Here is a 16,997-nt window from a genome sequence, read left to right as displayed (position 1 = left end):
TGTGTAGGTCTCACAACTAAAAGTAATCTCTTCTGCCTGTAGAACCCACGTAAAAACTGTTTTTACTAACTAATCTCAGTATAACAAGTGCAGTTGGAGCTGCTGGACATGGAGATGCGCATGTTTTTTTTTTAGTTTTTTTTTTACCTATAATGGTTTAAAAATAATACTAAGCTACTGAATTATATTATGGAAACAGTTATTAACACATATGCCGGTCATACTAGATGGTTACATTTCATACTCATTTTGTCAGCTATTGCTGCGGTAGTCTATTTCCACGTGGTGTAAGTAGAAGTAAACAACTCATCCGTTTCCACCAGAGAAGTTGGTAGGAAATCGTATATTTGCATATTTTTGAAAGAACAACCTACTGGACAAGTAATTGGCACATTATTGGCCACCAAAAATTGCCAACAGACCGTCGACAACAACTCATTCTTGATTTTAATTGGCGATAAACGGGTTCTGTCACGTTGCTTACCCAGCCCCCCATGCTAGTCTGGTTTTTGATTGGTTACTTGATGCGCTCGATCCGCCCTGTCCGCCCGCTGTGCTCCTCCTCCCATTTTCGATACTGGCGGGGTAGGGAGTGAGTGAGACGCTTATTTTGCTTCGGTTGCTAAAGCAAGGCTTTTAAAGCTTTCTGATTTTAAACGGTGTAGTGTCAACATTGACTTGAGCGTAGGGGAGAATTTAATACTTGGTAGACGTAGAATACTGTTTGATTTCGGGTCAACCACGGAATAATGTTTGGTAGCGACTGACCGACAAAGTGAAGCTATAACAGTTTCTATAGGATAATATTGTTTTCAAGCTTTTTTCCCTTTTTATTTTGTTAGAGGAAGCTCGAACTAAAGGATACTCCATTGCCATTTCCCGCTTCGCTGGCTACCGGGTGTTTTGCCGCAGTAAGTCGGGATTGTCAAAAGATGTTCAAGGAAATGGTTCATTGTAGTCTTAACCAAGTAACTTCGGAAAGCAGCTAGCCTACAATTAAGCGATTGCCCGATATGTAGCTACCATGTCTGTTCGCTAGCTATTGATAATCAGTTACTCACGCATCTACTGTATGGATGTGGCTGGCTAGCTATGTACCTTTACCCTATACAGGAGATTTAGTCTGAGCAGTTCTTGTTAACAACGTGTGTCTTCTATCCGTAAGTTAAATTTCAGATATCGTCGTGTAGCCTACGGATGCAAATAACTTCGTTTCAGTTGTTTTGAATGACATGCGGTAGACTACTGGGCTGTAGTGTATGTGATTAACACTGGATGCCGACTTGACAGCTCAAATATTGTAGGAGGAACTTTAGTCTAGTTTTTTCTAAAGTGTTACTTGATTCTGGTTTAAACTTTCTTTGAACAGTTAATATTGCGTGAACTGTAGTCGGTGTCGCACGTCAAAGTTGTGTAATGTGGATGCTGTTATTATTATGTAGCAAACTAGCCGCTTCTGGTAGCCAAATAACGACTTTAACAGTGACATATACATAGCCTACCTTGTTAACAATAATTTAAGAAAGATGTTTGTATTCTTTTAAGTGTATAGGAAATGGCAACTGCACTTAGCGGACGAAACCCTGGCGGTCGCGGACCGAACCCACGAAAAGGCCGGATTTTAGGCATCTTTGATGGCATCCAGGATGTTGTTGGTCGACCGAAACAAGCTGCCGCCGACCGCCGAACGGTGGAGAAGACATGGAAACACATGGACAAAGTGGTAGGCTATGTGCTGAAGATTTGCGCCTTGTGTTGGGCGTACCACTCTAACATTGTAGTGAACTGTTAAGTAGCGCAAAACAAGTTGTAAATTAGCTGTCATAAATGCATGACAAGCGTGTAGGCTACCTAAGTTCAGGCGTACTTTTCCTCAAATCATGACGCAACCAGCTTTCCATTACTCCAGAAAATTATAGCATCAGATTTCCTTGCTGTGATTTTTAGAGGGAGGAGATGTTGTTTTCATTTCCAAGAAAAACTGCGTAATTTCGTGACTGTAGATTTGTGGTCTGAAAAGTACCTTTGACATGGCAAAAAAGGGGATAGTGATTTCGGTGTTAATAGCTGCACGTCTCTTCCTATATGTAGAAGAGGCAGTCTCAGCCTGTTTGTAATCCTGAGGACGGCTGTAATTAGATGCTAATGTGACAACTGCAGAGTTAGAGCGGGGTTAGGTGTAAAGACATGCGGGTTTTTATGGAACATGCTCTGAGGGGTTTTAACATCAAATGCCGCTAAAAGGTCGTCATCTAAGAACAGCCTCTCACAATTGTCCTTGTACCCGGCACTATGTAAGAATAGAGCAGGAGCACCAGTGACAATAATGACCACGGCCTCTGCGCAGTGTGACTTAAGCCGCGTTTCCACCGCAGGAACTATACCCCGGAACTAGGAACCTTTTGAGGAACTCAGTGCGTTTCCACCGCAGGAACTAGGGTCTAAATTTAGTTCTGGGGGCTTTGTTTTACCCCCCAAAACGTTCCTGCTCGGGGGGTAGTACTTTCCGAAAGTACAGGAACCTTTTGGGTGGAGCTTGCAGCGCTGAACATTTCTGATTGGTCGAGTACTCGTAGCATTTGTGTTGTATTTATTTTCCGCCATTACCCGCCATGTTTGAAAATATGCAGCGGCAAACCAATTTATTTTCATAATAACTTCAAATCAAACTTGTATGTTATGCGGCGCAGTAGCCTACTTTTGGTTATAACCTGTCGACGTCTTGGAATTATAACGTGTGCTCTTCTGTTCTTTTCTTGCTTTAGTATTCGTTTTATAAAATGCTAAGCATTCGTGCTGGGACAGCATATTACGTAGGCTACCAAAACATTCAAACGGATTAATTCGGTTGCTGAATATTTTCTTCCGGATTTTCTTTGTTAGCCCGTTGTAATTGACTCAAAACGTTTGATACAGTTATGTGAGGTATGCGGTAGTTCTGCATAATTAACATTGGTGATACAGTACAAGCAAACTGGAAATCACCTTCCGCACTTTTTATCCGGGTAAAATAACAGGTTCATTCTAGTAATCTTCGCTTTAGCTTTTTCAGACTGCCGTAATTTAACTCAATTTTACTGCCATTTTTCAATTCCACGAAAAGACCAGGAAGACTATGGACTCATTTATGGTGCATGGTTCGCTTCTGGAGGGCACACTTCGCTGCTCGGCTAGCAGTAACTTCGAAGGAAAGCAAACGGTGGCTGTACCACTACTAATTTACATTTTCACGCAAGTCCGAGTTTTCGTTCTATTCTTGTCATTTTGCGATTAGCCTATATGGAATTGACGACGAGAAAGTAATAAAACAGCAAATTGTTTACAACGTGTGCATGTTTTCTGCTGTTAATGAATGTGTTTGAGAGGATATATGAAAATCAATAAATACAAAAGTAACCATATATAGTCATTGTTGGTAACCCGTTGTATATAAGTGGAATAAACCCCTCCGGGCTGTCCCGGTTATTAGAAAATAATGTAGGCTACTTCGGTGGTAGTATGGGGTTACAGAAGAAATCATATGACAGATGGACCGACGACAACGTCAGTGGGCTAATTTGCCTAATCTTCGCGGTACTTTAGACCCCGGTGGAAACGCAGACAACCATTGGCTGAAGGAACCTTTTAGTTCCTGGTAAAGAAGTTCCTGGGACTGAAAGTTCCGGGTAATTTTGGTGGAAACGCGGCTTAAGTGACAACTTCCAACGTGATCTTCACACCCTGGCACTGCCCAGAGTGTCAGAGCTGCCAGTTACTGTGTGAAAAGGAATTGTATTCAAAATACCCGGTGTGCTACCTGCAAAGTCCTGAACAAGGTATGGGCACAGAGGTAGAGCTCATTCTTTGCTGAATGACTGCATGTCCATTCACAGTTTGTTCTCCTTATAGGTGCGGCTATGCCAGAACCCACGACTGCAGTTAAAGAACAGCCCGCCGTACATACTGGATATCCTGCCGGACACCTATCAGCACCTGCGGGTAATACTCTGTAAATACGAGGAGAACCAGAGACTGACCCAGCTGAGCGAGAACGAGTACTTTAAGATCTACATTGACAGCCTGATGAAAAAATCGAAAAGGGCGATTCGCCTCTTTAAGGAGGGCAAGGAAAGGATGTACGAGGAGCAGTCGCAAGACAGGTAGGATGCTAACTCCCCCGGGCTGGCGTGCCTTTCCCAGTGTGCACCGGTTCACGTACCTCCTGACCTTTATCTGCATTTTCTCGATAATCATTTCCTATGAGCGAGTGTCACGCCTTTCAGTCCATATACGTGGGTAAACATCAACCGCATTCCACACCCCCCTTCATAGAGCTCGGGACTTCACTGTGAACTCACTCGTGGAGAAACCGCAGTCACTGGTAATCATTTTGCAGCCACTAAGAACCTTGGAGAACCTGTGTCTTTCTGTAATTGTGGTTTTTCAAAATGATTCTCTTGCATTCTGTTGTTGTTCCCTGGAAGCTGTATTCTGTGTCCGGTGCTGTGTCCAGTGCTGACGAAGCATAGTATTTGTTTAAGGTCATAAAGGCTGTTTATTATATCAGAGCATGGATCCTTCTACTCTGTAGTGAGCTCAGGATTGGCTTTCGGATTACAGGGTCGGGGGTGCGGGGGTGCGGGGGTGGGTTTCCAAAGAGTGCCTGTCAGCACATGTCTTTTGTTCATGTCTTTTAAGCTGATTCTCACACATGAGCAAGAATGTTGTTTCAATCCCAGCACAGTCGTGCCATTTATGTTCTGGTCTTGTAGCATACTGGGGAATAGAGTTAGCAGCAGTGCCATGGCGTCTTCTCGGGGGTTCCGCTGATCATTTCTGAAGCTTGAGTTTGACCTTGAGACCAGCCCTCCTCATTTCCATGACCTGGCTCGGCCTTTCGTGGAGGTGGCCTCCACTGCAGATGGTCTCCTTCCTGGTTCCGCGATCTGGAGTCCAGGACCAATCAGGAGATGAGCTCATTCTCTCTTCTCCATCACTTTTAAGTAAGCTGGAGTGGGCCTGAGAAGGGGCTTTGAGTCTTGTAGCCTCAGGAGAGGAAGCACCCTTAGACTTTCTTCCTGGTTCAGTGTGGCGGTCATGACCTTTTGGAAATCCGAGACCAGGAATACAGTATATGGCCCTGATTAAAAGTGTGGTGTCTCTGTTGGAGATTGACTCTAATAAGCTTTAATTGAATCCAGATGTAGATCTTTTGTTTTTCTTGGCCAAATTTGAATGTATTTTGCCGGAATTAAAAAAAGGAAGCAGTGAAAGGGGGTTCAAACCATTTTGATTTTCTTTTGTGGGAGTGTGCGTTTCTCATCCGTATGTCCCGTTGTCAGCATCTGGTTCCAGGATTTCTTTACAGGGCCTATTAGAAGAGAGGCTTCTACAAAGCCATATATCCCTAGTCTGAGGACATGGATGGCTCATTAGTTTAATGCCATAGCTGTCTGCTGTGGGGTAGAAAAAACAGTTCCTCCTTGAGTCTGATGTGCGAGCGCTGGGTGAGGGGGGCGCTCCAGTGAGCCGGGGTGAAGTGGAGGTAACTGCGCTCGTTCGCCTCCAGATGACGCTTGGCGACAGCTTGCCTTGGCGCTCTGTCACGTCCGTGAGGCGCGACATTGCGGTCGGAGGTATCAGCTGTCAGTCAGCGACGTCCGGCTTGTCACCCCGCCTTAAATCAGCCGGATTGATCCGCTTCTTTAGCCTCAAGGGCAGATGAGGCTGACTTGGGAACAAAGCGAAGCGTGAGGCGCACGGTTGAGCGCTAGGTCTGCGGGCCTCACCCCCCCCGCCCCCGGGGCCTCTGTGCTCAGCTGGCTTTCAGCTCGTGAGACACCCCGTAAAATTTACCCCATCTCCCCCCCCCCCCCAGCTGAACTACTGGAAGATGATTGAAACAGTCCCCACATGTGTGTTTCCAATTATACTTCACGTGAGAGTACACAAGCCCCTTTAGCTTAGTGTGCTGTAAACATGTTGTCTGTAGGTTAAAGTTGAACTGTCTTTGCCTGAATTTGGGGCGGGGAGGGTGAAAATTGTGACCACATTTGTGGTTGGAAACCATTTTTTAGCAGATATTAACTATGAAAGAAATTTCAAAGCGCGTTAGTTTTGTTTCATTATGGTGTTAGGAGTGCACTAAAATGTTAGAAATAACACTTGGCCGGGCCATTCTGCCCTCTCTTGCGCTGATACATTTCTGGTTCCTGAGGACATGTCATATCTGTGAGGATGTTTGGTCTGTAAATGTGGAGTTGCGAAGTGTTGAGTGGCTTTGCCTTCCCCTTTCCAGGGTGAGGAAAACCTCAACTCCACACTGTCTTTAACCCTGAAACCACATTTGGACCCGAGTTTGGTGTAATGACATCTTAATGGTATAGTCAAGTTCTCCCTTATTTTATTCCATTAATAGCATTCATTTGGTTACTCCTCAGATGTCTTGGGCTATGAAAGACATATTTAATACACGCATTTGGTTTTTGGAAATAAAGGGATCAGCAAGAGCTTTTTTTAGTAGAACACGTGTTGCATGTCTCACCGCTTCCAGATGTTAGCACAAATTGGTTGCCTGGTTTGTAATAAATGACTGTGTATTTCTGCGCAGAGACATCAAACATTCATAGCCTCATAACTGCTGATGCTATAGCTACCGCATGGGAGGACTGTAATGCCATCGCTTTATGTTGGCCTGGCGTTAGGCCTATATTCTGTATATTATTCTCCTAGGGGTGTACTTTGAGTGGCAGCTCGCATTTTGAGAGGGTGTAGATCAGGTGACTTCGATCAGGTTTTTTACTAGTTTTGCAGTAGATAGCTTCATTGAATTTGATGTTCTCTCTTTTATGCATTTGCGTCAGGTTGACGGGGAGCTCTTTAAGTTCCACAGGGGGAGTTTGAGAGTGGCCTTTGGGCTGCCTGTAAGCTGGGCGGATGGAGTCCTTCCGTGCGTATGTCCTGGAACACTGCCAGAGCTGGCTGTGATCTTAATTAATCATAACTAAGGCTAATTAAGCAAAGAGTACGGGTCTTGGGGCCAGATTTATGTAATTACTCTCACTCTAAAACCAGGATTGGATTAAAAAGAGTGAGGCTGAAAAAAAATGTCCACTGTGTCTTTGTTTCACCCTTATTTAAAAGCTAAGCGCTTTTTATCTGAACTTTGCCATAGGATAACATATTTGCAAAGTTAATGGCTCTCCAAAGTCAGGGCTGGTGCCAAAGTCAGCTTTTTGGCGGGTTTGTCACTTTGTCTGACAGATGAGAAGGTGTCTAAATGTCGAACTAACACATTTGTTTTCTAAACATACTCGCGACATAGAAAGAACGGGGTGTGAAAGATGTGATTTCGTTGAACCGTTAAAAAGCATCACAGCTGTGGCTGAGCCAGCGGTGTCAACCCCTTCACCTCATACGAACGTTTGAAAGCTCGAAGAGGCTCTGCGTTTCTTTGAAGCTCAACCCTGCAAATGCATCGCCGTCAGTTAGCATCGACATTAACAGGGTGCGTAAAAGGGAGGCTCCGACAGGGGAGGAGGGGCTCGCTGAATGCCGAGGGAGGGGGGCGGTTGGCTGGCGGGGGGGGGGGGGAGGGTCTCTCCCCCTCTTTCTGATGAGAGGCGATGGCAGGCGCAGCTGCTCTGGCAGGTCTTCCTCTGGTTTGGGCCGTGCAGATGGCACACGCCCGAGAGAGCTGGGAGCGTCGCACAGGTGCACACGCTTTGCGGCGCTTTGCAGACAGCCGTTATATTACGTACATGAACACGTACATCAGCTCACACTCGTGAGAGTTTTTATGAAGTGCCTTTAAAATTCTGAGGGAGGCGGCGATGGAGAAATGAATCGGTCGCTCTCGTTAGATTCCTCCACCTCCTTCTGTGCACCGTGCGATTGATTGAATTATTACATGCTGAGTGAAGACACTGGAATTAATGAGTTTCCTGCCATCTTTTAAGCCTTTTAAAGTGTTTCTCCTCCTGTCTTTATTTTTCCCCTATTGAGTGACTCACACACACGCACACATATAACCAAAATAATGAAGTGAAGCAAAAAACAAAAAAAAGAAGAAATATCCATGACAGTTAATTTCGGCATTCCCTCTGCCTGGCCCTGAGAACCAGCGGAGCTCCCTTGAGATTCAAATATGCTTCTTGTTTTATAATGTGTCACTTATTCACTGTCAGTATTGATGGCCAATGTTCAATGTAAAATTAGTTGACATTAATATCAATGACATTAATAACAAAATATTCTTCAATAAGAGTTATTGAAGAAAATCTTCTTGGGTAGCTTTGCGTAGTCATGTTGGTGCAAAATCAGTGCACAATCCACACAGAAAACAGTCTCTTTTTATTCCAGCTCAACAGTTCACTGGACCGGCCGCCATATTGGTAATGGGTGAAATTTTACACTCTAAAACCCACATGTTACCAATAGGGTAAAGTCTCAGAAAGCCCTTATCGGTTGGGCTGTGCCACACAGCGGCCTCGCCCGCTTTGTCTTGCATCCCTGCCGCACGCCGGCAGCCTGCTGTCACATCGGACCGGGCGGGCCGTCTGCCCCTCTGCCGTATCTCGAGGTTCGCCTGAGCAAATTCGGAGAGCTGCGGTAGAATCGCTGTTTACGGAAACGCAGGTGGTATCAATTGTAATTGAGAGGTATCACTTCTAAAGCGCTTTGGATAAAAGCGCTGTATAAATGCAGTCCTTTTACCATTTACCATTCGTGTTTATGTGCGTGATGACAACAGTTGTTTTTTTTTTTGTTGTTGCCCTTTCGAATGGGGATGTGAAACTGAATGTGGTTTGATGGGCCGGCCACACGCCGTGCCTGTGGATTTGAGTGTGCCCCGCCCTGGAGGACGTCAGCAGGGCCTTAGCGTGTGGACTGCGGCCACGGTCGTCCTGAAACGGCGAAGCTGCGCTCAGCGCGTTGCGCACCGAATGGCTTTGCGAGCTTTTTCAGCGGGGATATTTCTGGCTCTCAAACAAGAGCAACGTTCCCTTGCAGATCTGCCGCATCTTAGTCTTCAGCACACTGCCATCTGTTCTGTGTAAACAGCCATGCTTACGGCTCATGCAATTCATTTGTGTACCTTGACTCTCATATGGGACCGCTTCCGCCACACAAAATGGCTCCGTGTCAGTGGTTTACATGACATCGCAGCGAGAGGCGCAAGTGCCCGCGTTTCAGAACCGTCCGAGCGGCAGCGCTGTGCGAGCATCTCGCTTGCTGAACGCAGCCTTTTCTGAGGAGCTTTTTGTGCGGTTTCAGAGAGGTCTGTGCAGCTCAGGGCTGAACAGGCGCGTTGTGCGGGCCGTGTTTGGCGTCTGTGGGGGCCGTGGCGATGGAGATAGCGCAGCGAGAACGCAGAGGGCGTGATCTGGGCCTGCTGCGCCCCGCTGGCTCTGAAGGACGGGAGAGAGGAGAGCTCGTTTGAGTTTGGGATGAAGTGCAGCAGCTAGACCGCCCCTGCTCTTCTCTTTCCAGGGGGGCGTGGTCGTGCCTCTCCGCCTCGCGCTCCCCGGCCGCTGGCCCTCATTTCGGTTATTTGCCGACCAAATCCGTCGGCGTAATTAGACCCTTTCTCTGGGGGAAAGGGCTTTGTGTGTGCTGGAGGGGGGTCGCGTCCCGCCCCCCGATGGCCTGTTTGCCAAATGGGATCCTGTGGCAGTACCACAGGGCTCCCTCTCCCTCCTCCTCTACTCCCACGGCAGCTGCCACACGCCAGGAGAGAAGCCACTTCTGCGGAACTAACAGGCTGTCTGAAGTGGAAAATAAAGCTTTTGTACTATACTGTGGGCTACACTGGTGCTGTATGGTACACATTCTGTATGTACTATACTGTGGGCTACACTGGTGCTGTATGGTACACATTCTGTATGTACTATACTGGCTACACTGTGCTGTATGGCACATTCTGAGACTATACTGGGCTACACTGGTGCTGTATGGTACACATTCTGTATGTACTATACTGTGGGCTACACTGGTGCTGTATGGTACACATTCTGTATGTACTATACTGTGGGCTACACTGGTGCTGTATGGTACACATTCTGTATGTACTATACTGCACTCTAGCTGTTCTATTCACTCTGTATGCAATGTACCATACACTCTGTGTGAAATATATACCATACACTCTGGTTGTAATAAACTATATGGTCTAGTAACTCTCGTGACACTCAGTGCTGTGTGCTGTATTTTCCAGTCTCCATAATCTAACTAGATTATCTATCTATCTAACTATCTAATCTGTCTAATCTAGACTTTGTATTTGAAGGACCACTGCATGTTTACGATAGCGTTATTGTTTTCTGTTCCTCGCGGTTGTGCTTGTCGAGTTCGAGACGCCTCGGGCAGACGTGTCGCGAGCTTTGATTTCCTGTTCGCGCCGTCGTCAGTCATGAGTTCCCCGGCTGGCTGTTCTTCACGCATCCCAGCCAAACGCCTCCCGCCGAACCCGTACCACCTAACCCGTACCGCCTGACCCGTACCGCCTGACCCGTACCGCCTGACCCGTACCACCTGACCCGTACCGCCTGACCCGTACCGCCTAACCCGTACCGCCTAACCCTAACCCGTACCCGTACCCGTACCCGTACCCGTACCGCGACGCTCTGCTTAACGAGGTCCGGTTCTGGTGTCGGGACGGGACAGAGCGGCGCGGTTAGCGCGGCGCGGCCTGCGTTCGGTGACCCGTCGAGGGCGCGTTCAAATGGCCGCCGCACCTGCGCGCCGGCCGGAGCGCCGCTCGTGAGGAAACCCCGTAATCGGCCGGCGGAAGCGTGTCCCGGAGCCGCTGCACAGCCTGCGCTCTTTCGCTCCGCCGCTTCAGCCTTAATGGGGACGGCCAGCGGGCCGGGGGAAGCCTAACCAGCCGCCATTTATCGCCTCGGGGGGGGAGGGGGGGAAGGGGGGAAGAGAGAGAGAGAGAGAGAGGGAAAGGGAGAGGGAGGCAGAGAGTGAGGGAGAGAGAGGGAAGTGTGAAGAAAAGACAAAAAAAAAGAGGCAGGAGGCCGACGTCCTGTTCATGTGTTTCCTTTCTGCGCTCATGCTCTTTGATTAGGGCTCAGAAGGCACCGCCGTCCTCCCCGGGGACCGCCACTCCCTGTGCCCCAGCTGGGGGGGGCCGGACCGTCCCAGCGCCGCTCCCACTGACCCCCGCCCTCTCCCCTCTCCCCTCGCCCAGTCCCCGAAGAGCGCCCGTCTGCGCTGATGTCACGCACAGAGACTAAACAAGCGCAGCCATGCGGCACCTGGAGCCCTCCCTGCCCCTGCAGACACGCCCTCCCTGGCCCTGCAGACACGCCCTCCCTGCCCCTGCAGACACGCCCTCCCTGCCCCTGCAGACACGCCCTCCCTGCACACAATAGGCCCTCATACTCTTTAATGAACGCTTCCATGGTGAAGGTTTTTATTTATTTATTTATTTCTCTTCTGGAAGTCTTGAATGTCGGTAACATCTGGTCTGGCCTCCTCCTCCTCCTCCTGCCCGGCTGTCTCTCTCATCTCTCTCTTTTTCTCTGTTCTGCCTCATCCCCCTCTTTCCTTTCTCTCTTTCATCCGGGGCTGCTGGGAGAGCACGGGTTGTTTTTGTGTGTGTGTGTGTGTGTGTGTGTGTGTGTGTTTTGGTCAGGCCTTGCGTGGGCAGCCCCGGCTCCAGCCGGCTTCCAGACGTTGTGTGTGTGCAGCCTGAGAGCCGGGCGCAGCGCGGCGAAGGCCCCCGCTCGCTCGCTCGCTCGCCCGCGTCCTGCGGCGGCAGCGCGGGCGCGTGTGCCGGGAATCCGGATACGCATCGCCGGATCGACGCACACACCCCCCCCCCCCCTCCCCAAACCACACAAAACTCTGCGGCTGGGGCCCTTCAGCCCAGAGAGGGCCCCTTTGTTTTACCCCCCCCCCAGCGATTTTACACTAGCAGCGCGGGGTGTCAGGGCCGATGGCGTGCCTGTTGTGCCTGCGTAATGCGCAGTGACAGATGTGCATTAAGACACAGGGTTTTTTTTTCTGTGTGGACTCCCCTGAGTGTTAGCGGCGGCGGCGGCGGGGTCCGTGCCAGGTTCTGCGGGGCCTTCCAGCGAACGCGGGGTCCGCTGGGAGTCTGGGAGATCCGCTTGATTAATCGTGAAGCTCACCTCCTTCCGTCAATCCCCCCCCCCCCCACACCCCCTCAACATCCCCCGCTGGTGCGGCCATCTGAGCCTGGCCCTCTTCCACTGTCTTTGGAAAACAGAGGGGAACTGTGAACAAATAGCTCAGGGCTGATGCATAATCATGTTTTTTAACGCTGAATCTGCTTCATGTGATGTGCTGTTTTTTTTTTCTTTTTTATCAAGCAGAAAAAAGCAGCGCTTCCTCCTGCGCCCGGAAAGAAAGATCATGAGCGCTGAGTTCAGCCGCCCTTGCGCTCTGATCTCTGCCTCATGACTCAGTGTTTCTGAGCCATTTTGAGCTCGCCTCTTCTGGCTGGTCCTCGCCTGCCTGCGCTTCCTGCAGCTCGCCTCTTCCGCTGGTCCGCGCGCCGGTGTGCGCTGTCCGTGCCTGTGCGGCGCGTGGCGGCCTGCTGTGGCGGGCGCGTCTGGTGTGCGGCGCGTCTGGTGTGCGGCGCGTCTGGTGTGCGGCGCGTCTGGCTTAATTGCGTAGCGACCCCGAGTTCAGCTTCCCCACTCACAGGCTGGGGGCTGTCGTAGCAGACAACACGCGCTGGAGACAGGAGCCTGCTTACTTCTCTCGCTCATTAAAAGCTGTTCTTCTAAGGTTTGTGGGAGGTGGGGGTTGGGGGGAGTGGGCTGCTTGGTGGTGGTGGGTGTGTGTGTGGGGGGGGTGCACTTCCTGTAATTCTCCCTGTAATAAGTTTGCCTTTAATTAGGGTAATTAATCTGCTGAACTTTCCGGCGAGCTTTTTTAATTAAAAGCCGGCGCGGGCCGCGGAAGCGTCTCCCGGAGCTTCTGATCCTGGCTCGGCCCGCCGTTGGCACGGGAACGCGGGGCGTCCGCCTGTCAGTCACTTTGACGAGCGGCCGAGCGTAGATCTTCCAGGGCCCGGCCTCTCCGGGCGGGGCGGTCGATTCCGCGGGGCTGCTGGGAAACGGCGTTTAGAGCCGAGAGGGGCGAGCGGTGCCCCGACCCCGCAGAGGAACCTCGCCCGCCGCCGCCCCGGGCCGCCAGCGCGCCGGCTGTGCCGCTGCCAGGCAGACGGGCCGCTCCAGCTGAGCCTCTGTTTTTGCTGACGCGGTGGAGAGAGCGCAGAATTTTTTTCCCTCTCATGCGTATGTCTCATAAGTGACGTGACATAGCGTCTCTCTCTCTCTCTCTCTCTCTCTCTCTCTCTCTCTCTCTCTCTCTCTCTCTCTCTCTCTCTCTCTCAAATTCAAATTCAAATGCTTTATTGGCATGACATATTTAAAAATACATATTGCCAAAGCGCAGTGACAACAGCAATCAACTACAGTAAGAATATATAATCAAAAAGAAAAAAGAAGACAAGCAGCAACAACAATAACAGCACAAATGATAGGAACATAATACTTATTATCTATTAAGTTAACTGAATTAAATTAATTATATTATATACATGCACACATACACACGCATACATATATATATACACATATATACTCATAAGTGACGTGACAGTGTCTCTCGCTCTCCCTCTCTCTCTGTCTCTCTCTCTCTCTCTCTCTCTCTCTCTCTCTCGCTCTCTCTCTCTCTCTCTCTCTCTCTCTCTCTCTCTCTCTCTCTCCCTCTCTCTCTCTCGCTCTCTCTCTCTCTCTCTCTCTCTCTCCTCTCTCTCTCTCTCTCTCTCTCTCTCTCTCTCTCTCTCTCTCTCTCCCTCGCTCTCTCTCTCTCTCTCTCTCTCTCTCAATCTCGTCCTCAGGTCGGGTCAGGAGCGCTTCTGTTTCTGAGAGCTGTGAAAACTGCATCTTGTTTTGCTGACACCGTTGGAACATCTTGAACTTTACATATCTTTCGTACTTTCTTCCCCATTTCTCTCTCTCTCTCTTTCTCTCTGGTCAACTAAATGCTGCAATCACCCAAACAGCAGGAGTCATTTCTGATGTTCTACCGTGGCCTGTCCCTCTGTCCCTCTGTCCTCTCTGTGTGGGGGCCGCTGTGATCTGTGCTTATTTCAGGTCTGAGAGCCCTTGAGAGCATTTCTGTTCCACTGCAGCTGCCTGAGTAACAGCGGTGCCCTGAGTGACTGCTGCACTTTCTAAGATCAAAACTGCATGCATGCCTGCGTGATGCACGCATGTATATACTACTGAATTATATATAGGTGTATTTTACATTCCAAAGTATAAACGTATCACATTAATATATTCTAAAACTTTGAGACAGTCATTGAGCAGAAAAAAATAAGAGAAATCTCTTAAATATTGCCTTTTGTGCATTTTGTTTGATTTATTTTTTGGAAATACACTTATCTGTTCCATGTGTCCTCTGTTGTTTGGACTTAGGGGGAGTTGAGACTGTTAACCCTCTCCAGTGTAAGATCACAAACACGCGATTAGAATGTTCTTAACTGAACATTCTAACCACTGCTGGCTGTTGAAAGCAGTGGAGTTGTAGAACACTGACTTAGAACGATAGAACATTCCGAAAAGCTCTGCTCTTCACAGGGTTAACGAGGTAACTGTGGAGCGAGTTCCCTCCTGGGCACCTCGTGCCTTCCTGCCATACAGGCCTCTGTCGATACGGCGATTGTGACACTTCCTGACGCCTTTCCCGCGTTGGGAAGGCGAGGCGGCCGGAGCGCAGCTGAGCGCCGAGCCCCGGCGAGCAGGAAGCCGTGGCTAGCCGCCGGCCTTTAGCCGCTCGGCGGCTGTAACAGTGGCGTGGCGGGCGAGCGAGGCGCTCTGTAAGCGCGTGGAAGGCTCTGTAAGCGCGGCGAGCGCTCGGACGTCAGGATGGCCTCTGGTGTGCCTGCGGCCGAAGCGCTGCTGGGGTCTGTCACATTTCCTGAGCGAAGCGTGCGTCTGCTCGACATGATTCATCCACGCGAGTGATCACGGAGCGGAGTTTTTTTTAGCCTGCAGTTTCTTCATAGCGTGCAGTACTGCTGAAGCTGCAGACTATACTCTTCCTGTTCAGTCGGTCTACTTAGCATCAGCTTTATCGGATGTGTGGAGCAAACTTCTCACTTTCTGCAATATGGTGCTTTTGAAATTTTTTCTTATGAAAAATAGTGGAGAAATTGCAAGGATACAGGGATACGTGTAGCCTTTGTGAAGTTAGGTGACTGTGCACTCAATTTGTACATTTTTTATCAGTAATTAATTTCAAATAATTTTACTACCTCATCAAATCCCAAGGATCTGAGGACGGCCTACTAATAAGCACTTTCAGTAAAGAGAGCCTGTTTTTAGTTAAAGTAAACCGATAAAATTAAAAATAATAAAAATAAAGTCAGTGAAACTGAGTGGTGATGTAGCCTACATTTGATGGACTGTTATTCAGTTACACAGGGGATGTGAGCATTTTCAGATTTTGATTTGAAGGACATTTTAATCATATCTGCCTCAGTACTGTGGTGGAATCGAGTACTGAATTGAGTAGCTGAAAAAAGCGATAAAAACATAATGCTCACACCACTGTACTGTGTTATTGTATTTATGTGACTGCTGTTATTCAGTAACACAGTACAGGTATGTGTATTCAGTATCACCTTTTTCAGATGCTCAATTCAGTACTGTGGAGGAGTTCAAGGGGGTGTCCTCGACTGGGACAGGCCTACCTCTGTCCTGCTTTGCCCCAAACGTCATCCGGTCCCACCAGAGAGGCTCGCATCCTGCCCCCTTTTCACCATGACTTTGCCACAGATGTGTTTATGGGGGGAGGGGGGCTCTGCAGCACAGAGGGAAGGAGACAGAAAGCAGGACCTTACAGGACAGCCCCTGTGTCAGGAGGTCCTCGTGATAGTTTGTGGATTAAGTAAAGGTCATAGTGGCTTTTACTAAGGGTGGCTTTCCTTGTGCTTATGTAGGTAATGGTTCAGGCAAACCTTTTGACTGCTGCGGATCACATGAAGAGCGTCTCCACTTCCTGTGTGTGGCCCCCAGCCCTCAAGCCTTCGCATCGAATTCTCTGATGACTAATTTCCTCTGAGCTGTGTGTCAGAAAGCCTTCCGGCTCTCCTGGGCCTCGTGCGCAGGTTTCGCTGCGGTTTTCAGGATTTGCTCAAAATGCGTTCCAGGCCAAAGTCCCAAACGAAATCCCTGGAATTTCTGGGATGTCGTATCGGACTTAGCCTGGACATTCATTCCTGTCTGACCCGTTTGCCTGACGGGCTCTGTTTTGTTTTTTCGCTGCGGAGGTGACGTTGACTGCGCGCAGGCGCTGAAGAAAGCGCGGGTCTGGCGGCGTCGGCGTCCCTTAACATGGGAGAGAGCGGCGTTTCGGGGCTCAGCGCACTCCCCCAGGCAGTCCAGCTGGGACCCCTGTGCATTTTTTAACTCTGACATCCGAGACAAAGAGAAAAGACACCATGCACTGTATTCATGAATATGACTCATCCCCTCAGTGCCACTGCACATAGCCCATATTAAACTGATCTCTTTCTGGTAGCTCACACTGCAATTTTGGAACGAAATATGAACCTTCATTAAAAATTTCAGTAATAGCCTATTCAGGGCATATTTTAATGACAGCATCATATTTAAACATGTACTGCGATATATGAAAGTAGCAATAATTTCTATATTTTTCCATTTATTGTGAAGCATTGCAGTATATTTTACTGCAGTGTATTTTCAGTGTAATTGTGGAGTGTAGTATCTCTGAAATGTTTAGTTTCTGTGTAATTTTGGTATAGTGCATTTCCAGTACAGGGAGGGGCGCTAGCTGTGATGCTACTGGTGCACTGTGGGAAAGCAGGCACTCCCCTGAGGAACCAGCGCGGGGGCGTGTTCAAAGGGAGCGGCAGAGGTGATGGGCGGGGGGTGGGGGGGGATCTCTTACTCATCCTGTCTGAGTAAGTCTCACTTTCGGGGAGGAATGACACACTTGCC

At 49.0% G+C, this 16,997-nt stretch overlaps 1 protein-coding gene across 3 annotated transcripts in view; it reads left to right on the top strand.

Moving 5' to 3' along the window:
• Positions 1–566: 566 nt before the first annotated feature.
• The window catches only part of cblb (Cbl proto-oncogene B, E3 ubiquitin protein ligase), a 73,333-nt gene continuing 56,902 nt past the window's right edge, over positions 567–16,997 (top strand). For all 3 annotated transcript variants that reach the window (XM_064351190.1, XM_064351189.1, XM_064351188.1), the window contains exons 1-3: positions 567–911; positions 1,546–1,723; positions 3,889–4,139. In XM_064351190.1, coding sequence (XP_064207260.1) covers positions 1,556–1,723; positions 3,889–4,139 — 419 coding nt within the window. In that variant the 5' untranslated portion in view covers positions 567–911; positions 1,546–1,555. The remainder of the gene's footprint in view (positions 912–1,545; positions 1,724–3,888; positions 4,140–16,997) is intronic.

This window comes from Anguilla rostrata, chromosome 9 (genome assembly GCF_018555375.3).
Source record: "Anguilla rostrata isolate EN2019 chromosome 9, ASM1855537v3, whole genome shotgun sequence".
Lineage (NCBI taxonomy): Eukaryota > Metazoa > Chordata > Actinopteri > Anguilliformes > Anguillidae > Anguilla > Anguilla rostrata.
Note: the sequence above shows the minus strand (reverse complement) of the source record. Positions and strands in the feature narration are given on the sequence as shown.